General features: G+C 43.8%; 1 protein-coding gene across 1 annotated transcript; it reads left to right on the top strand.

Annotated features, from left to right (window-relative positions):
- Nucleotides 1–14983: 14983 nt before the first annotated feature.
- si:dkeyp-92c9.2 (uncharacterized protein LOC571482 homolog) lies at nt 14984–22088 on the top strand. The gene is made up of 2 exons (XM_035183456.2): nt 14984–15425; nt 15700–22088. Exon 2 carries the CDS (start codon nt 15855–15857, stop codon nt 16845–16847), a length of 993 nt encoding a protein of 330 aa, XP_035039347.1. The 5' UTR covers nt 14984–15425; nt 15700–15854; the 3' UTR covers nt 16848–22088.
- Nucleotides 22089–22624: the final 536 nt, after the last annotated feature.

Genomic DNA, 22624 nt, shown 5'->3' with positions numbered 1-22624 from the left:
TGTAGACACCACACTCTGTGATTACCAGAAGCATAATGAATCTGTTCCTTCACAGGATATACTTGTTATAAACAAACCTGTGGTTTGCAGCGACGTGTGTTTCAAGGCCTAGTAATCATCACAAACTCAGATTAATCATTTTAAATATAGATACCGGCTCATGCATAAAAGCCTCGTCATGCTGAGTGCTCACAACAATAACAGCCCAGACGAGGAGCACACGGAATCTGGCAACTGCCGAGATTAGACCGTAAACATCAATTTAAAATGTGATTTCAGTCGAATTGGAGATTTGTGGCCTAAACGCTCAAATTGAAGGGACGTGTATCAAACAACAATCCGTCTCTAAGAGAGGACGTTTAGAAACGGTTACACGGCTTTGCAAAAAGTACATTTTGAAGAAAATGTAATTGCTGCACGGATTATGTTCAGTGGAAAGGTTGTTTCAGGACCAGGTCCAGTCACGTTCATGTGCAACTCGACGTCAGGGAGAACGGTGGCTGGACAAAGTGCTCAATTATGACATGAATCCTCATTATGAGCATTTTGGTCAATATAGAGATCAACGTTTACTTAACACAATTATCCACCGACTTTGGAAATATTGTGCATGTGTGTCTGTGTGTGTGTGTGTGTGTGCGTGTGTGTGTGTGTGTGTGTGTGTGTGTGTGTGTGTGTGTGTGTGTGTGTGTGTGTGTGTGTACTCATTTTGTTAAACTGTCAACAATGAACTGAAGTCAATGCACTGTCATCATAAGGATAGTTGCATAAAAGTGTGTGTGTGTGTGTGTGTGTGTGTGTGTGTTTATGTAACAGTGGATTTTCTTTAACTCTGAACTGAATTTTATATATGTGTGTATGTGTGTGTCTATACTTTAGAATATAGGACAATATGGTGAATATATACAAATATATATGAATCTATAATATAAATAAATTATAAAAATGAAATACTAAATTAATAATAGATTGAATATGTTGCATTGCTCTACCACAACCTACTAAAAACTCCTAAACATATATTCAACATTTTGGTAAATTATATTCAAATTATTCAGTATTTGTTTCTGTTCTTCGTCCAAAACTCAAACTACATATTTCCACACAGCTGAGTATTTTTTTTTTTTAGCTCTTGTATTCGTCATCTTGGCTGAAGCTGAGCTGAGTGAGTCACAGTCTGGCTGAGTGTAAATATTTAGTAAATGTGTTCGGTATCAGCGTTTACAAGCTGCTCATCAGCAGTAAGCTACAATTAAGAGATAAGTGACAAACCTCAATTAAGCATTAACACGAAATAAAATGAAACTGCCTGGAGACAGGGTTGGAACTCAAAGGACACAAAGCTGTAATCTCAACTGTCACACACATCTGTTCATCCTTTCCATTAGTAATAATGACTGGGACTTCAATCCCCAGAGAAAATAGAATTGAATTCCTGTTTTTCTATAGAGGCACAAAGTGTGTCATCTGTCATTTCAACTGTCCTCGCTGGGATTCCAGAGAAGCACCTTCTACATCCTGAACAAAAAACGGTCAACCGCCAAGTTAGTGGGAATCCAACCTCTCTGAACTATGGATGCCCCGAGGACTCTGGCGTTCGTTCTCACCACGCCTCCCGAGAAGTTCCCGACCAATCACGATAACCGATGTGTCCACAGGAGGTGGCAGGAAGGAGGACTTTCGAATCCGGAGCATTCGAAGAATCTTTGTGGAAAAAATAAAAAGAGCTAATGAGAATCCTGATTGTCCCCGAACGCCTTCTTCCTAACAATTAAACCCAATCAGCATTTCCAGGACTTCCCTCGCTCTCGCTCTCACTCTGCTGCTGTTTGGCTGTTTGCTTGTTATTCAGGTTGAACTGGAACGCTCACACATCCTCCTCCTGATCAAGGACTCGGCAATAAAGCAAAGGAAAGCGAGGCAGGTTATTATGACTGGCAGACAGGTTCTGTTGTGTTTGAGGTGTGCGGTTATTCTCAGCTAAATGTCAGCGCTACTGTATTTCTCATGCTGTATCGGAGTTGTGGGAACAAAAATGTTTCCATGGGCGAAATGTTTTCCACAACAAAACACTCCCTGTGAATATTCAAGTTGAGTCCCGGTCCTTTTTTTTTTCGAACATTGTCCAACTCACAGAGGACAAGTCACGTACATGTATCACACTCAAGTTCAGACAAGATCCAGCACTTAGTTATTTCATTAAAAATCAAGCCTCAAAGGAGGAATGCAGATGTTGTGCAGCATCCAACACAGATATCATTAGTGCTGCAGAATCTAACCAATACCGCGCAGCACTTGTCAGTTTGCTTTACGGTAAACACTCACAAGCACCTCTGGACACGTTGGGAGAAGGAACAAGTGGTTACAAAAAGACAAGGAGACAAACATGAGTAACTGAGGGGCATTTCTGTGGCTTCTCCTTTACCAATAGTTTGGGCTGGGCTCTAATAGCTTGTTGTGTATTTGGTAAAAATATGTGTATTTGTACAAGAGTGCAGCTCAGGCAACAACTTTCTGTCCCAACTTGAGGGGAAAGTAAAGGAGCCCAAGAGGCGTTCGGGTTTTTTTGTCCGATCCCAAACCAAGCCCAACGTTTTACCCTAATTCACTAATGAGCACATGGCCATATGCAGAGTTTTAGAAATACTGAGGTCCCAAAAGAAATCTCCAACATGAACTAGACCTGGTGGAGGTAAGTAAGTGCACGACTGAAAAGCTCCAGAACAACTAGGAAAAGACAACTGCTGAAAACCGATGTCTGCAAAATGCAATGATGAACTTTAAATCTTGCAAAACAAACAACAACTGAAGTGAAGATTCCCTCATGAAACTCTTGCATACGTTTCATAATCTGCACTGATCTCCAACACATCTGCACTCGTACCTCAGGGAGCTGTGATCAGACAAATCTGCTGCATGCAATGTCTGCTTCCTGCACAGACACACACACACACACACACACACACACACACACACACACACACACACACACACACACACACACACACACACGCTGCTCCATTAATGACATTGCGTGCCGACAGTTTCTCTTTCTCTCAATTCTCACGCCATGACATCACAGGGTTGAACATATCCGCAGTGTTGCAGAGCGGCTCGCGGTAAGTCGGCCTGACAGCCGGTGACATTAAGGAGCATTCCTCACATGCCGCCCTGTTGGGGAAAGCAGTTCATAACATATCTGAGTGAAGTGTGATGAGCGTGCAGAGACGACGGGAAGCGGCTTAAAGAGGATTTTCGCTGATCACGTTAGAGCCAATAAACAGTGTCGCTCGGTTCAGTGCAGAGTGGGGGACATTTAAAAAGGAAAACAACTCACTGTGACATTAAAAACATCCATACATTTCACCTGTGTCCAATGTGAAGTTACACAGAGAAGAACCTGGTGTTCAGAGCCGTGTGTAACTCGGACACGAGCTAATCTAACAGATATTTGATTAACATAAATCAACTCTGAGGCTAAAAGGTAACGTGACGGTAATAATACTTCGAACCTTATCAGCAACGTGACGGCAGCGTTCAGAGAAATGTCAAATAGACCAAACATTTTAAACTCATCTGTCTCTCTTCATAATTTTCTGACATTTGATAAGAATCAGTTATTCAAGAAAGATTAATCTAAAAATGTATAAATAAAGGAAATAAATAGTATTCACTTCCCAATTCTAAGAAAAGGAGCAAATCGACATCATTCTCATTATGTATTTTAATACACATACTCAAAGTCTTTCTGTATTTCAGCACCATCTCAGATAAGAGATCACCTCCTGTGATAATCTACCTCCATCACTTGTGGAAAGGACCGGAGGAGTTGATAGTGACACATCCTGACAGCGCAGTGAGAGACACCAACGTTTACTCAACGACCACAGATACTAAATTAAGTCACGGCAAACACATCGGTACGTTCCTGTAACTGCACGTGAAGGTTGTTTGTGTATGTTTGCGATCGGTTGTGAAGGGGCATGTCTGAAAAACAACCCGAGCTCAGGAATAACCGCGTGCATCCCTGGCTGATGCATCCGGTATGTCATCTGATAGGCCTCCTCCGCGAGGCGTGAAACCCTCGCGGCATGACAAGATACGGGCAGAGTTGTGAGTGAAAGTGTAGAGTCACGAATACCCTCATCGCCGCCCTAACGTCACAGCTGTATGGATCTCTAAATGGGTTTTGACTCATCCGTCAGTAACGCTGTGACATAATCTGAGGATTACCTGGATTATTTACCAAAACTTCAAATGCACTGTAGGAAAGACAAGTTCCTTCTCAGATGCTGAACATCGGCGTTAACCGCCCATGTTAACAGACAGCAGGCGGAGACATGGCGTTCATCCTGCTGGCGTACGGGTCCGACCCGGCACCCTGCAGCGGTTTCACCTTCCTGACGCATGATGTCATGTAACACACGCCATCTACGTCTGCCATCTATGCCCATATCGAATGGCCACTCATCCTCATCCCATCGGGGTATGAGGGCTTGTAACATCGCTCCTCTGCTTTCAAAGCCGGCGTCAAGTGACAGGAGATTTGCATGTGGAGGGATGGTTGGAAAAACAAGGCAAAACATTACCGCAATGACAGAGTAGAGCGCATACCTCCACCAGGACCATGGTTGGAGCTGTTTCAAGTTTTCTGAAGTATTTTGTTTACTTTGAAGACTATAACTAGTTAGATTATGCCTTTAGAATCATAATTATTGTTATTTTTGACAGTTTTTGCTTTTGTTTTGAAGGTATTGAACATCTGGTTATTTTATATATACGTAGATATGCATAGGAAGCCAAGCACCATCGAGGGTTGATACTTTTTTTTTTTTCCAGGTTAAGAGAGACAGCAGATGCCATTGTCTATCGTTTGTTCATTTTCTTGCACAATGAAGAAATAAACAACACAAAACGTGACGCCTGCCTGAACAATGGACGTATGACTCCAGCATATTCACTCCTCTGGTTGATTTTGAGTTTTTTATTCTTTTGCTTGAGGACAAATCGACACTACACATAAATATCAGTGTCAATATCAATGTCTGTAAACATTTTAAATATCTTAATGTTAAAGAAAGTAATTAAAAACAATTCCTGGATCCGCTCCTTTGTCTGGATCCTCACCAAAATTGAACGAGTTATTTTTCTTGGCCTGTTTCCCATCCTCCAACCAGTAGTGTCTGTGTAATCCTGCCCACAACAAACAAACAGAAAACAACCACCTCCTTGGCCGAGGCAACAGAAATTCTTGTATGGAGCAAAATACGTTGTATAAAAAAAGGGAAGTAACTCTGAGACAAATCCTTTTCAACTGCTAAACGTCTCTTTAAACCGGGCCTGGTGCCAGTCTGATTTCCTCTGGCTTGTGGACTCTTGGAAAGCAGCAGTGCAGGAAGCAGAATTGAATGCATCCCTCCAGGGTTAATACAAACCCGGGAGAGTCTGCAAAGCCTTTTCTTTCTTTCTCTCTCTCGGACAGAATGGGATGAGAGTGTGGCCAGGCCTGCCGTGCTGGAAGCTGACAAGTGAACGCCAAGGCTGGCAGCAAGAATGTGGTTATGAAACAAACAAAAATGTTGTGCAGCGAGTTCCAAATTAAACAATATGCGGCTATTAGAGATTTCATAAAGGGAGCAACAGCCCTGTGTTGTTTAAATCTGTGCTATGGACAAACTATTGTGTTTTTCCTCTTCGGTGTCTCCAGCTTTAAGCACCAGAACTTCAGCTTGAATAGTTCGCAGGTCTTATCTAAAGGCAGCTGCAGCCTTGTGTAACATAAAACACAGAGTCCACAGATACACAAGCTTATAAAGCAGTATTCAATACACACACAGCCACACCACACACACATTTACCTCCACCAAGGAGGTGTTGGTTTGGTGGTTTGTTTGTCGGCAGGATTACGCGAAAACCACTGAACAAATTTCCACAGATTTGGTGAAATGATTCTTCTCTTTCTCTCTTCTTCTTGGTCGGTCTAAAAAAGGTAATTTCTGTATCTGAGCTGCAGAGAAGAAGAAGCTGTTTCTGGTCTAATCTGATCGGTGCAGATTCACATACTTATACATTTCTAATGCCGATCACCAACATAAAGTTGCTAACAAACAGGGATGTAAAACATTTAAAAACCAACCTCAAACGCTCTGATTTACATTTACCAACTCCGCAATTATCATGCAGACATGTGCCCTACTCTCACTGTCAATGCTTTTTTTTTTAAGTTTTGAAATTACACACTACGAAGGAGCCAAAAGCAATTTGACGCCAGCTTTAACTTGTCAGATCTTTTCACTCATCACTCGTTTCATTATCACCCGAGCGTTACCTGTTAGTGCCTATTGAGCATGAGCGCAGAGTTTTCCAGTGGCTATGGCAACGAGGAAGACTGATTGGGCCGCATGAGCAGGAAGTGCTGCGAGGACAACAGGATGTGCCCTGGCTCCGCCGTCGAGGGTCGAAGAATTCAAGGAAGTTATTGTACTTTGTGGAATGGGCTCAGGAATGCAAGATGTCTGCCTCTTTTTCTGTTTTTTCTCCCTGAGGTTTGAGTCATGTCGCATGTTGCAGGCGACGGCCTTTGAAGATAACTCGATCCCGTTTGATGCATGTGTGGCACACGGATGTTTTGCGGTCACCCACCTCCACATTCTCCTGTGACAGCCTGGAGGTTCCAGACAGGGATAAAACCTCCCTCAGCAGTTATCCAGACCTCTGGTCACATCACAAATATGCACCTTGGAGGAAAGATATGAGCAGAAAAACAGTGATAAATTATGTGAGCTATCAATATCTGATGCACGCACAGATACAATAACCAGCCGTGTAAAAGCAGGAACTCTGACCACGTGAACCCCAAAGTTCCCCTGAAGTTTCCCCTTTGAGTAGCTTGAGCTTTGGCCTGAACATTCTTTCCAGACTGTGAGACAATGTCCTGTGTACATGCAAGCGTGCACGTTTAGAAAAAAAACGAACCTGCAATGTTTCCCCAAAACAAAGTCAGGAGAAGACAGCAGGGCCGCAGCAATAAGGTTTCTGAGTTCCTGCAGGGTCCAGCAAGTTTGATTTAAAACCATAATGAATGAAATTTAAGAAAATGTCCAGCGTCACAAATATCAGAGTCCCTGAATTAGCCTACTTGCATTTCCCCCTCATTGAAGATAGCGTGAAGTTGTATAGTAGATAATAACCAGAGAAACGCAACGTACGTATTGTAAATGAACGTAATTAATGTATTTAAGATTTACTGTGTAATATTTTAATGTATTCAAGACTGTTTAAGGCCTAAAATTAATATCATTGACTTTTTAAGGAAACCATGAACAGGCAAATATCATTTAAATGACATGAACTAAACCTGATTAAAGCTGAAACTGAAACCAGCATCACTTCATAGAATGACAAAGATAAAATCTCTTGTGGATGATTTTATAGTTTGTGAATTCGGGTCTCTCAATAAACCCTTATATTTTTAATTGGATTTATAATTAAACAATCAGCAGAATTTCATAGAATTTGTCGTTATCATTAAATTGAATCAAGTCCATACAAACGTCTCACGTGTAAGAACATTAAAGCCTGAATATGATGAATTCTTTTAATAAAACTTGTTGTAGTCTCCTTATTAAACCGCAGAACCGTTGTGTGCATGATCTGTGTGTTAATTGGTCCTTTAACAAGCTCACTGCAAACATCAGTGGCTCCAAGAAACCTTCAACAAAGCCCGGCTCTTAATCCTCACTCTCCGGAGCCTGTGGCATCTATTCACACTTTTCCTGCAGACAGATTATGTATCCGGTATCCTGACGCTCTCCGGCCGCGCCGGCGTTTTTGATCCTGCGCTCGCCACGCCGACCCCGATTGTCCCTCCCGCCCTCCCCGGCAGCCCTGCCTGTGTTCTGGATGTTTGCGTTGTGACAGCCCCTCTCCCTGACGCGTGGATGGAGCTGTCGTCCCGGGGGGGTCAAAGGGCAGCGGGGTCATGGGTTAACACCACAGGTTGCACTACCACAACAAACAAGTTGTCCCAAACCCTAATGGAAAGGGCTTCACTTTCTGCTCCTTTAACTCCCATCACACCCTGACACAGCCAATGTTTGTATTTCCGCCCCGACCCGACCGTCTCTTTTGAACCAGCGACTGCTGACGGGTTTACGGCTGCTCTATTGCGTCCATTCGCTCTGCGCACCGTTAAAAAACACGCAATGGAGTGAAACGCGTGGAGCTAATGGGGGATGGCGGACGCTGTGCTGATCCCCCAGGTCGGATCAAATGTTTGCCTGGTGCTGACAGCTACGTTCTGCCTGTGGGATCAGGGTGTCTGTTTGTGCGCCTGAAGGTGTGGAGACCCGCACGTTTCCCCCCACGATGATGTGTTCTTCAATGGAGAGGTTAACAGGTTTGACCCCGCAAACCTCCCACCGCCCCACCGCCGGGAAATTAAAGTTTGAGCCCAAAACGAAGGCTGTGGATAATGTCGGCCATCACTCGCACTCAAAGGTCAATTAGAAAAGATCTCTTATTAGCCATTATGAACACAAGGGATATTTATTCAGACATTTTACTGGTCGTTTTGGAAAATGTTGAACCTATGAGAAGCTACTTCTTTTTCCTAATCGATTAATCGACAAATGGCAACTAAATAATGGAGCCAAACATGAAACCACTGTAATTCTAATACTTCTACAAAAGAGTTCACTGTGTCATATTTGCTGGGGACCCTCCTGACTTTGTTTACTGGCCCCTCAGGGTCCCGGGACCCTAGTTTAGTTCCACTGAATTAACATACAGGTCACCCCTGGTTAATCATTGACCAGGTTCTGTGGGATTGTGTCGAATGCATGTGTTTCATTTGTGATCTGAACAACCAGCTCATCCGGTGCTGACAGAAGCAGAGCAGCTGGTGGTAATAGGCGTGCACTCACTTACTGTCAGTCGGTTACTGAGTTTTTACAACTGCTGCCAAAACCAGTGTTTCTATAAAAAGCATTAAGCACAGAGCCAAGAGAGTCCAAACTAAACCGGCTCCTAATGATTTAACATCAATCAATGAGCAGAGGATTAAAGGCAGGAAGCCAAGAGAACAGGACGCTACCATAAGTATCTACTGCCCTCTACTGGAGAGGACTGTCTAAAACACCAGTGTGTATAAACAGATTTTTACAAATAATATTTAATATGAGCAAGTTATGAGTGACATAATGAAAATTGAGAAGATTCCACCTTTAATTTTCTACAGTAAAATCTCTTTAAACTTGACATACAGACAGTGAGGTGAAATATCTGTGTCACCTCTCTAGGATTTATTTTTGCAATATTTTATATAAGCAAGTTATGATTGATATAATGAAAATGTTGCTGAATTTGTCTAATTTTCTTTACAAACCCATAAATAATATTCCATTTCATATACTTGTTATTGTCTTGTGTGTAAATAAAATAGTAATAAGTGACATTAAACTTTAAACGTTAGTTTTAGGACTTTTTCTTTTACCGTAACACCCGGAATAGACGCACATTAATCTAAGTGGACGGAACCATCTTTAACATTTAGAAGCGAAGTGACTTTACCTCTTTCTCTCTGGAACCAGTGAACACTGGTGATAAATGGATTTAATATCACTGGGAAGGTTCCTGAAGCTCTGAAGACATTTTACTTCGAGTTGTTTTTCGTTTTAATTTCACTACGAACGTTTTATTTCCAGTCGCGTCGGTTCGTTCGTTTGTTTGTTAGCATGTTGTTGTAGAATCCACAGGCCACGCCCACTGACCGGAACACCTTGAACCGCCAATTTAAAGTTTTAATAAAACCTTTTTGTTTTTTTCACCCAAACGAGAATAAATCCGTCACAAAAGGGGAAACATGGATCTGATCTGTTTTATAAACAGAAACTAGAATCAACAGGTGTGTTTCCATCAATCTCTGACAGCATGGGGCCTGTCAATATTCCCTTATACTACAAAAAGTATTTTTACTTGCTTATGCAATCCTCCTGTGCCTCTGCACTTTACTCAATAACATTTCCATGCAAAACACTTCCACAGTGAAAGGTTATATTATGTACAACTGCATTTTTTATTTACATTTTGTATTTTTTATGATATTGCCTTTTGATATTTGTATTATCTTGTCTCCCTCATTCAACACGTGAATTTCCCCAGATTGTGCATCGATAAAAGTTTTTTCTTATCCAAAAAAAAAATGTAAATGCGCAGAGACGTGTGTGTCTGCACCTACAACCCCACACATTTGCATGTACTTGTGAGATATCAAGATTTTGCACAAATTATCTCATAAAATGTATTTAATATCGTTACGAAACAACAGACTACTAATACTACGATTTTTTTAAAACTAGTAGTTAATCTAGTAGTTAAATTTATCATTTACCACAAACCCTGAATCTGAATCAAAACATTCAGAGCAGGACATTTTAAAAGACCCCTGTTCCCTGATTGTCCACTAGAGTGCAGTGTCCCCCAATAATAGACTGGGTTGAGTTGTGTCATTCATAAATGTCTGATTGGAATAGAGTTGTGTGTGAAAAACTTAAAAATCCTTTACTGTTTGGTCATTTAATCTAAAACAATGCATCACATTTTGACATTTCACACACTCCTCATAGCTTCTTGTGTAGAATCTTGGTTTGCAGAGTAACTCCAGCTGTTAGATGAATATAAAAACTACAATATTTACATCTGGATTGTTCTGCAAATGCATACATGGCATGAAATGGAAATACCATACAGGTGAAGTACAAGAACCTCAATGCAATCAACGTTTGTGTGGAACCACTCTCACACATAATCACATGTTTGCTGTGATGAACAATTCAGAAAAACACTTTCCGTGTTTAATCAGGGACCTCGTCACATCAGGCCCTGATTGTGACGTTTAATAAAAGCCTGAAACTGGCCTGAAACATCCCATAATCCCTCTGCGACACGTGCTGCCTTCCCTCCGTGGCTCCATGCAGTTCTTTAAGAGGCAGATTAGCGTCTGGGTGAGTCAGACGGACAGATGTGTCATCAGGTGAACCTGTCTGACTCCAGCCGTCACCACAGCCGAGCTTGTTGTTGCTCCCCGCTCGTCCGTGCCCTTGTTCCGCAGCAGCCTCGTTATTGTCTCTTCCCTCTGTGTCCTCTTCTTTTTTTTACGCTTCTCATTTTCTGTGAAGTCACTGCCCCTCGTTTCCTCTCATTTCGAAGCATTTATCATGTTGTTTTTCATCCTTGAAACAGCTGTGGGTGACCCTGTCCAACCTGAGGAGCCCCTGGCTGCTGCTGCAAGAACTGACTCTGCTGGAAGTCAACAGGAGAAGAGGCCGGTTGAGGCTGAAGCACAACGGGAAACTGTTGTGTTATCAGGGGGGAAATAAAGCAAAATAAGCTCCTTGACAGCAGCAACTGTATTTTCAGATTTTTCTAGAGAAAATAGAATCCACTAAAAAAGAAGCATCAGAGGAAACAGTAGCTCTAAAGTCCTTTCAGGTTTCGTTTCAGTGCGTTCATGCTGCTCTGTTTGAAATAGATGAATGAATGAATGAATGAAAACCAGTGGGTGTGTGAGAGAGAAACGCACATCAGGTCCTCTGTGTGTTTTTTGGATTTGGATGAAAGTGGAAAAAAGCTGCCGGGCCTCATCTGAATCCCTGGTACACAAAAAAAACACACACACACACAAAACAAAGCAGGAAACAATTTGTTCTATCGCCTGAATCAGTCATCGTCTTCTTCTCCGGCTGAGAAATGTGGAGCAAGTCAGTAAAAATAACAATTACACAACGAAACTGGGTCAAACTACAGAGAATTATAGTAAGAATTGATTTAAAAAACCAAGGAAACCTCAGCAACTTTTTAAATGGACGTTAAAAGATTGTCAGACATGTGAGACTCTGACATGAGTTGACTCAGTAAAACTAAATGTTAGACACAGTTTTTATTCACATTTAATCTCAGGATTTAAATAATGAAACGTCAAAAAGGGGATTAGGGTGAGACCATCAGCCATTGCAGGTCTGTGTTAGTGTTTCCTGAGTTCCTGTGTTAGTGGTGATGTGTGTGTGTGTGTGTGTGTGTGTGTGTGTGTGTGTGTGTGTGTGTGTGTGTTGCATGAGTGGACAACAACAGCTCTTTTCATTGCTGTCAGTATTTCCGGGTCAGCTGTGCAGGAGATGCTGAGGGTCCTGCAGCTGGTGGAGGCAGCGAGAAAGTAAGGATGGAGAGGAAATGTGTGTGTGTGTGTGTGTGTGTGTGTGTGTGTGTGTGTGTGTGTGTGTGTGTGTGTGTGTGTGTGTGTGTGTGTGTGTGTGTGTGTGTGTGTGTGTGTGTGTGTGTGTGTCTGTGTGTGTGTGTGCACCCTGCTGAATGAGGAGATCTCCCCTATACATGCTTAACCAGTAAAAACAAAGATGGGTTTGTGCCAGCAGATGAGCGCCTCCGGTTGTTTTTGTCTTGTTGACTCAGAGCGAAACGTCTCCTCCTGTGTTTGTGTTTGTATTTGAACATGTGATTTAAAGTCACTTGGAGTCTTTCACACTTAACAACAACAAACATGTAAAACCATTTATCAAGTTACAACACAATCTGCTTCTCTCATGAACTCTGGATTAAAGTTTGAATCTTATTTGATGAACTTAAACTTTGCAGGAATCTTCATTGGCACTTTTCTCTTTAGTTACGAGCAATTAATGACATTTTGTGTTTTTTAATGCTCTGTTTTAAATAAATATAACATTTTAACTCTTTATTCACACTCTTTTATTCATTTTGAATTATTTTATTCATGCTATTGCCGCGCTCACAGTTCAGCTGTTGGTTTGACAGTTTGTACGAGAAGCTGCTAAACAAGCTGAAGGTTATAGATCAATCCGGTGAGTGGCTCTAACAAAGAAGCTTCTACTAAAGAACCAGTTTTAAAGGAGTTAAATAAACCACAGATCTCAGAGTCGTACAAACAGAGGCTCTGCAGTGAAGCAGCCTCGCCGGTTTGTTTACACCTTAACAGGCTTAATTACTAAAAGTCTGGAGCTAAATTGATCCGAGTTCTTCTTGGAAAAGAAGAAGGAGCCGGTTCACAGGTTAAGTATCAGTTAACCTGTGTCCGTCTGACCGTTTGTTCATCGCTGCTTCACACGGGAATTTAATCGTTTTGAATTGACAGAGAGCAGGAGACTGTGGTGGAGACGTGGAGCACTCATCATAGACTGAGCTCTTTTCATAGCAACGTGTTAGTGTTTCTTTTTTTTTATGTAGTTGTTTGTGTCTTTTGATGAGTTTGTGATTTGCTGTTGTTTAATATTATGTGATGGAAAGTATTTAAATAAGTAAAGTATAAAGTATAAACTTGAAGTACTATATTTTCTTCATTTCAGATGAAAATACTCCACTGTATCTATTTAAAGGCTGCAGATCCTTTTCACTGTCGCCTACAGATTCAGATAGATTAAGATTTTGGAAGATTTTAAATTTAAAAAGCACTCAAAAGATTTTCTTAACTAACTTGTCACAAGAATATCAAGAAAACCCCCAAAAAACTAACAAACAAACACAATAAAACCAGATTTGAGATGTTTGTAGCAGAGCTTTTGTTTCCTTCTTCTTCCGCTGATCATGTCTCTGATGCTCATTTTTCACATGTGATCCTTTGGAGGAGCCTGAGCCTCAGATTGGGAACCACTGGATTAAAATGCCTCCATGAAAGTATTTTAAATTAGATCCACCAGATCTAACTCTTCCTCTTTTCATATAACTTTTGTTTACATCCTCCTCTCCTATAAACTCTACAATCTTTCTTATCTCATCTTATCATTTGTATATTTTATTCATTCTCTGGCGTCCAACAATTTCCCATCTGTAGGGAATCCCCGAGAAGCAGCGTTATCTCCTGTTTACCCAGAAAAAGTCTTTAGCAGTGCATTGATGATATATGTGGATCATGATTTAAAGAGGAAAACAAAGCTGCAGCAGAAGAAGTGATGGTTTCATTGATATTTTCTATCGGCCCCACTTTCAAATGATGCATCTGATCCTCTTATCGCAGGGCAGCTCCCTGACCTACAACGCAGGACGGAGCCATGAAGACAGTTACATAAGAAGACCTGTGACCACGTGAGGGAGGCTTTACTCACTGCAACACACAGTGAACCGCACTGTCGTCACTTCTCCATCCGATGAGGGTTTCAATTCAAAAAGCAACGTTTTGGAGGGTGGAGGCGTCAACATGAGGGAGAAGAGGAGATGACATACGAGGAACTTCTCAGTCCTGTAGATGCAGGAAGGAAGGTTTTCATTGAATGTGTGTTAATGTTCCTGTAAATCAATATATATATTATATCTTCAGTCTTTTGAGTTTAGTTGCTGCTCTGCTGCTTTCTATTATATCACATGATCATCATCTTCCCTGTTATCACCATCACATGGTCGCTTCTTAAAGTCCTCAGAAAAAAAAAGTTCATTTGATCCGATTATTTTTGAACATTATTTATTTATTTAGTACTCAGAGAGGAGAGAGAGACCAGGAACAGTTGTGTAACCGTCACGTTTCAGCTCTGACAGACTAGTTGTCATAATGAAAAACAATAAGAGTTATAATAATGGATGTAAACATGTTACTAATGATAACAGTTCATGTTGGCTTAATGATTTTTAAATACAAATTACTTGTATTCTAACTTTATTTACAATTATTAAGCTTTATTTGGAACTTCCTGTTACATTTATTTACATAATGGTACATTATTTGATTTAATGTTATATATTTATTTATTTTAATGAATTATTGTTAGTTCAAAATTGATATAATAAGTATATATTCAAGTTTTTGTGTGTGTGTGTGTGTGTAAGGAGGAGTCTGTGTCGGTGGGGGCGTTGTGTGTGTGTGTGTGTGTGTGTGTGTGTGTGTGTGTGTGTGTGTGTGTGTGTGTGTGTGTGTGTGTGTGTGAGGAGGCGCTCTGTCCCCTCATTGGCTGTTGAGCATTGAACGCGTGTGCTCTCTCAGAGGTCCGCCTGTCGGCACCGATCCCCGGTCAGTGGGAGACCGGAGCTCTCGGTGCACGGAGCCCCAGTGTAACGGTCCCGGAGCGGAGAGAGGAGCCTTTACGCACGGAATCCGCGAGGACATGGAGTGCGTCCAAAGGACTCGGACCGTGTGAGAAGTTGTCCCTCAGCCATGGAGCCGCAGACGAGAAGACGCGTGAAGTCCCTCTTCATCATCTTCATCACCCGCGCCTGAGCTCTGAGGCGCAGCGGAGGATGGCACCTGCACCGCGCCTGGCGAGGACCGACGCGTTCCAGGCTGGTTTTCTCTGAGCAGGAGCGAGTCTCTGTCCGCTTCTGATCCGCTGGGGCTGCGGGAACTGCGCATTTGTACCTTTGCACCATCGAGGACTGCGGGGAAACAGTGCGTGGACATCTTGAACTCACAGGTGAGTAAATTAGATATTAAGAATTAATGCAACGTGTGATTCCATTGTTTTTTATCTTTCTTTACTAAAATTTATGTTTGAAATATAAATAATAAAACTTAATCACAATGTTGGCTCGTGAATTTGGATATTAGGTTTGTTTTGAATAGTTTAAAATCCAGGGTTTAAGAACAGAAGCTCATTCAGACTGAGGATTATCAAATGCATTTAAATGGGATTGAGTTTTGCTTCACTCTACATTTGTGAAACTGATGTGTTCCTCTGTGTGTTGCAGGTGATGTCTCTGCCTCAGAGATTTAAACTGTGCACAGGCTTCATCTCTTCATGCTGTTCCACTGCTGAGACGTCACGTCTTCTGGAAATCGAGAAATAAAAGAACCCCCCCCCCCCTTCTCCACACCAGGCTGATCTCTGGGGTTCTGACTCACCATGGGCACTGTACTGTCATTGTCACCCGGCTCTCGCAAGTCAGGCTACTATGACAACCGTCCGGGCTCGCTCAGCCACTACCCGAGCATCAGCAGCCGCTCGCTCAACAGCCAGAAGGACCGCGGGCTGAAGAGGGGCCAGTCCATCTTCCTCCCGGCGCTCACGTGGAAGCGACTGGTGGCCTCCACCAAGAAGAAGGGCAACTCCAAGAAGGGCCCCGGCTGCCCGGCGGCCCTCGGGGAGCCGCTCAACAACAACAACAGCATCAACATCTACCAAAATGACCCTTTGCTGCACCTCAACCGCGAGAATGTGAAGAAGTCACTGTCGTGTGCCAACCTGACCAGCTACGAGGGCCCAGCGGGACTGGGCCTGGGGCTCGGCTACGGGATGGGGCTGGGTCAGGGGCATGGATACGCCTACAGCAAATCCCAGCTGCTTTCTTCTGTGAAAAAGGTCCCGGTGAACACGGTGACATCGTCTCCGAAGCGTGTCATCGTCCAGGCCTCCACCAGCGAGCTCCTGCGCTGCCTGGGGGAGTTCCTGTGCTGTCGCTGCTACCGCCTGAAGCATCTTTCTCCGGCCGACCCGGTGCTGTGGCTGCGGGCTGTGGACCGCTCGCTGCTGCTGCAGGGTTGGCAGGACCAGGCCTTCGTCACACCGGCCAACGTGGTCTTCGTCTACATGCTGTGCCGAGACGTCGTGGACGGCGACCTGGTGGCGTCGGAGCACGAGCTGCAGGCCATCCTGCTCACCTGCCTCTACCTGTCCTACTCCTACATGGGCAACGAGATCTCGTACCCGCTCAAGCCCTTCCTGGTGGAGGCGGGTAAGGAGGCCTTCTGGGATCGCTGCCTCGCCATCATCGACGCCACCAGCGCAAAGATGCTGCGCATCAACGCAGACCCGCACTTTTTCACACAAGTATTTGCCGAACTTAAGAGGGAAGGCGGCTGTGGGCCTCAGGATTATAATCGGGTGCTGGATCGGTGAGAGGAGGACTGAGAGCACATCCTTGCTGACCGCATGCCTTTTTGTATTTCATGCACACAACCACTTGCACACAGACACACACATTTGTCTCGTACAAATATCCCTCCACGTTTTCTGCTGATGTTCTGCAGAAACAAAGAAGGCCTGTCTCGACTTTATTTATTCATTCATCCGTATTTGTTGCCTCCCCAGATTGAAACTGAGAATTGAAATGTTTCCTCTGAAGATTATCTCTGATAATTGGCTCATAAACACAGTTGTCCCCCTGGAATATCCACTCGAGTTTACATAAAAACAACCATTTGCACCATTTGCTCCACCTGTCCCCTCCGACCCCATGTGGCTGGTCCCAGTCGTCCCAGCTGCCCCTGTGGATCTGCACCGCCTCCTCTTTTACCTGAGTCTGAATGTCATCACTCAGCATGAGGCAGGACGGGAGCTCACGAAACACCACCAAGGATTTCTCTCTGGTTATACTCACGACAACATGGATTCAAATAACATTTTCCTCAGTGACAGAATAATCCACAAGGGGCCAGGTTGTTTCCTGGACGATACAAGGACACGTCTTGACATCCACTGCTGGTTTAAGCCCCAAGTGCCAGCGGTGAAAAGTGACTCAGACTGATGGGAGCAGCTGAGAGGTCCATGTTGTGTCCCACTGGTCCTGCTGTGCGCTGTGTAATCAGGAGAGCAAAAGGAACAGGCTCTGTTTCGTGGAGCCTTCTGAGGGCCGTGTGGCCTGAGGGGGACAGTTGCTGTTTTTTTTATCTCCACCGGCTCGACCCTGCCTGTGGACTCCTCTGTGTTTATGTCTTATCTAATCTGGAGACAGTTTCCTGGTGGATGCAGAATGCCTGACGTGTTTTGTGTGTGCACAGCCCTGTGTGTGTGTGTGTGTTAGGCATTGTGCGATGGACGGCAGCCGGGGTCATCAGCTGTTTACCCCGTCCTTTGTTCCCTGCGTCTTGTTGACAGGGCACCCACGGCCGTGGTTTTAATGAGATTAGCAGATTAGTGCAGCCCCTCCCCGCTCTCAACCTCTGCCCTCCTCTTGTCCACTCGGCCGCCCTGCAGAGCTTCCCCGTGCTGATCCAGGCCGGGCGGCACTGGGGCTGGACCCTAAGCACAACACACATGTGCACAAACACACATTTAAATACCTCTGTCGTGTGCATTTTGTTCTCCTGCACGAAGTCAACGTTGTGTGTGTGTGCAGCTCGGGCTCGGAGGTGGAGGCAGGGAAAGCGCTGCACGAGCGATCCAGGCAGGAGTGACAGATGAGCGCCGCTGTGGTTGAGGGGGTTTGTTGTTGTTGCCTCTGAATTTGTCCCACTTTCCCATCAGTCACCTGCGTGTCCTCATCTGCCGTCAAGAGGCTTTCGGATACGGGGACTTGTTTCCTCCCATAACTCAGGTCTCTGGCTAAATTATTCCCTCGAATGAACCATTGGCATTTGTGCTTGGGTGGTTTTAATCTGTGTTTTCCCATGTGTTCGTATGCGTGTCTGTGCGTGTCAGAGGAGGGTCACAGATGAGCCTGTGGTTCGTCGGTCGTATTGCACTGAAGAATAAGTGAATTTCCTGAATTTCTGTCAAAGCAGATCGTATTAGATATGTTTCCAGTTGGATTTTATGTCCCTAGAAATCTAGAAAATCGTTTCCTGCAGCAAAAGATCACAGATCAACAAAGTTTACAGTTCAACCTTCAATGCCGACTTTATTCGAGTTGCAGGAAGGAGACAAAAACTGCAGAAAAGCACAATTATGCTCATGATGCATCCCAGTGGCTCTTTGTAGATAAAAGGAAAATAAACAAATCTGGATTTTTGCATTTTAGATTATTTGCATCCTGTTCTTGATGTGACCAGATCCTGATCTCTCTCAAAAAGTATCTACTTGCAACAAGTTGCTTATGTCTAACAACTGATTCGTTTATAATAGATTACACATATAAAACTTTGTCAGAAATATGTTTTTCTACCTAAATTCAACTTCTGTTATCATGAGACCAAATTTATCTTGGGACCCATTTGGATTTCATAACCCCTGCGTAGGGAACCAGAGTTTTAGGATTCTGTTTGACATCCAGCACCATGTGACGCCCAATAGCCTGAGACAAAGCTTTAATCTTATTGTGTTCAGGCATCTGGAGGTTTCCGAGCTCCGCCTCCCTCCTCGCTCTCGCACACACTCTGCTGCGATGCTGCCGTTTGTACTCAACCTCAAGGTCGGACGTTGAACAAGAATCCCACAAGATGTGACCTTTACACACATGTGCACACAAATACACTCCGGTGCACGTACCCTCCTTGGGTAATCCCGTCCTAATCCTCCCACCCAATCAAATGGAGAGAGGGAGCGCAGGATGAAAACATGAGGAAAATAAAGTAAGCGGTTCAGAATCCGATGAGATTTGGTGCCACACTTCCCGTACAGGTTTTGGCCCCGTGGCTCAGCGTTCAAATCCCGAAGGCCGTCGAGTCAGAGAGCTCAGCCCTGCTGTCTATTCCATGCAGGCTGGTTGGAGTCGAGCCTCAGGGTCTCCACCAGTCGACCGGAGAGGAGCGAGCAGTGATTCACCGAACGCCGCTGCTGTCTCTCCGTCTGGAGCCTCGACGGGCAGCCATCTTGGTCCGGTTGTCGTGGTCACTGCAGCTCTCCCTCTCTGTCCTGGCCCCGGCTTTAACAAGGCCACTTGTCTCTTGACTCACCCCCTCCAGCCTCCTCCTCCTCCCCACCCCCCACCCCAACCCCATGTCCACACACACTCAGCTGTTGTTGTGCGCTGGCCGTTTCATTAGATTTGACACCCCACACCCGCCAGCCATTGTCAGGACGAGGAAGGGCAGAATGGGGCTGTTTGTTGGCAAATGGGCTGGTTGTGTGTGTGTGTGTTTGTGTGTGAATGTGGGTCAAAGTTAAGGGCAACATCTGCTTCCATCCATCCGTCTCCTGTGGACATGCACGATAATTAAATCACAAGTTTCAGAACAGCACACTCAAGTGGTGCTGGTATCAACCAGTCGCCCCCGTCGTCAGGGACAAATCAGGAATAATCTGCCGCAGATTTCCTCGACAACAACTCTTGCTCACATTTGGCTGGTTCTTCGCGCCCATCAGCAGCACAGACACAGAGGAGCCACGTTTACTTGAGTCCAATTGAGCATTAACGCAATTTGTCATAATTTGGTGTCCAGCAAAAAGAGGCAACTGTCCCCTCCTCCAGTCCCGTCTGTCCACGCTGCCACCGAGCCGGATCGCGTAGCCGCCGCTGCTCCTCCAATCGTGTCACGGAGCACAGCGTCTCAAAAGCCAATTAGCTCGCATCTCAGCTGGAGCTCTAATTCTGTTCATCCAATCAAACCCCTCGGCATCGTTCCTGAGTGCTTATACGTGACTGACGGCAAACAGACACATGATGCCTGTGACATCGCTGTGGATAATTTACATTTAGTGCAAACTGGACCTAACTCTGTGGACAGGGACCTTGATCTTTGCAGAACTTTTCAGACGGGCCTGAGACTGGCTTTGTCTGAGAGACTTTTCGGGTTTGTGTGAACAATGTGATCAAGATTTTAAAGCGTAAATGTGGTGTTATTCTATATTTTTCTTACTGTCATCAAGTCCCATGCATTCAACTGTTTTACTATGTTCAGACTCCTCTGCCTTATCTGTGTATTCACCCCTTAAGCCCACGTGTTGCTAAATTAAAATGTATTTAATATACTACACTTAACTATATAGTACTTTACTAAAAAAGCTGTACTTTGTAGCAAACATTTCTCAAACAGGAGGAAAAGGTCAATCTGTTTTCAGCTGCGGATTAATACACATAAATCAAAATAGATCTAAAGAAGTGATCCTGTATCCGCTCCCTGATTCGTATGTACATCAAAATTCAATGAGTACTTCCCTCACCCATACTGCATCCTCCCACTAACTGTCATGGTAATACGTCCAGTAGTTTTAGCAAAAATCTTGTTCACAAACCAAACAGACTGGTACTTGGTAGTAAACGAGTTAATGCTGTTCTCACGGGATTTTGTTTGACAGTGAGAGAAACGTGAATGAATCCCCAGACTTACGCTCGACGTGGCCACAGCTCTGTGAGTTGTGCTCAGGTAGTTCAGTCTGATGCTGCTGCTGCTGCTGTAGGTCGGTGTGAAACGTCCGCTCCACGCCGGAGACGGACGATGTAAATACGTGGGTGAAAAAGAACGAGTGAAAGAAGACGAGTTGTTACGAATGAAAAAAACAACAAAAAGAAGAAATACTCTTGCTGGGCAGTAGCATGAATGCCAGCCAGCTAGTTTAGACATGTTTCTTTTTTGTTTGTTTGTTTGTTTTTGTTTTTTTTTACTTCTGCTTATGTTTGATTTTTTTATCTGTGACATTTCAAAAATGAAAGATTATTTCTCCGGTAACTTCAAACCGGATCTGTTCGCTCATTGGAAACATGTATTGGTGTAACTCTCATCATTATGGTGGTGATGTGTCCATGTTTAGAATCAGTAGACACAGAAGAAACTCATGTTCTCCGCCTGCTCCTGAAATAGCAAAGCATGTGAAATCCATGTGAGTGATTAGAGATATTATGACTCCGTTATTTTTAAACTCAGCCGTCGCCTCATGCCGGACTTCATTTGTCACTTTGCTGAGTTGGATGTGGTCGGTCGGGTGTTTTTGAAGCTAAATTGGTAAATAAAATGTGCCCCCCCCCCCTCACCCTCACACAGAGTACAGTATATGTGCAGATATGATCAAGTTAGAGGTCATCAATAGCTTGTTTCATCGATGCCCCAGCTGGTGACACAAAGGCGGCCATTGTACGCGCGGCGTTTGTCGCAGGCAGCTCCGGCTTCGGCCCGTCGCCCTCGCTGATCGGAGCTTCGAACACTTTCAGCTTCAGAAAGATCCTCATTTACACTAATGTTAATGTTGCTACCAAAAACTCTGTGACTGTCCAGTGTCCGTGTACTTCACCGCTGCCTGGGTCCCCCTGAGTTTCCATGGATACCCTCCTCAGCCCCCCCCCCATCACCCCGACGAAGCAGCACATCACCTCGGGCGACTTTTGTAAAGCCACCGAAGTGTGTGTAGCTCCAAACATAAAAATACTGTTGATGGGAAAAACTTGAAAAACAAATGTGACTGTTTCATTATTTCATGTTTCATTTTTCATGATGATGATGTTTTACTATGTTGATTATTTAATAAAGTATTGAGCTGAAATCGAAACCTGCTCCTTCTCTCTGTTCTGCGGTGGGTCTGAGAAAAAACACACAGACCGACAACACATGAGCTGCAAATAGAAAACTGCACTGCACGTACTCACAACACAACATCCCACAACACAACCAAAGACTCACAATACAACCACATCCTACAACATAACCAAGTACTCACAATACAGTAACATTTTCACAACACAACTAAATACTCACAACATGACCAAGTACTCACAACACAGTGAAATATTCACAACACAACTAAATACTCACAACACAACCAAATACTCACAACACAACCAAATACTCACAATACAGTGAAATACTCACAACACAACCAAATACTCACAACACAACCAAATACTCACAATACAACTAAATACAACACAACTAAATACTCACAATACAACTAAATACTCACGGTCATGTTGTGAGCATTAGGTTTTGTTGTTAATATTTGGTTGTGTTGTATTTGCAGCGTTTTCTTTATTTGCAGCACATGTGTTATAAATTGATGTTTTCTTCCTTTGCATGTGTTGTGTCTAT

The sequence above is a fragment of the Hippoglossus stenolepis genome, chromosome 17 (genome assembly GCF_022539355.2).
Source record: "Hippoglossus stenolepis isolate QCI-W04-F060 chromosome 17, HSTE1.2, whole genome shotgun sequence".
In the NCBI taxonomy this organism is placed as follows: domain Eukaryota; kingdom Metazoa; phylum Chordata; class Actinopteri; order Pleuronectiformes; family Pleuronectidae; genus Hippoglossus; species Hippoglossus stenolepis.
The sequence above is the reverse complement of the archived record's forward strand: the minus strand, read 5'-3'. Positions and strand labels throughout refer to the sequence as shown.

Excerpts from the sequence above, each read along its gene's own strand:
- si:dkeyp-92c9.2 (XM_035183456.2), top strand. The coding sequence starts at position 15,855 with ATGGGCACTGTACTGTCATTGTCACCCGGCTCTCGCAAGTCAGGCTAC.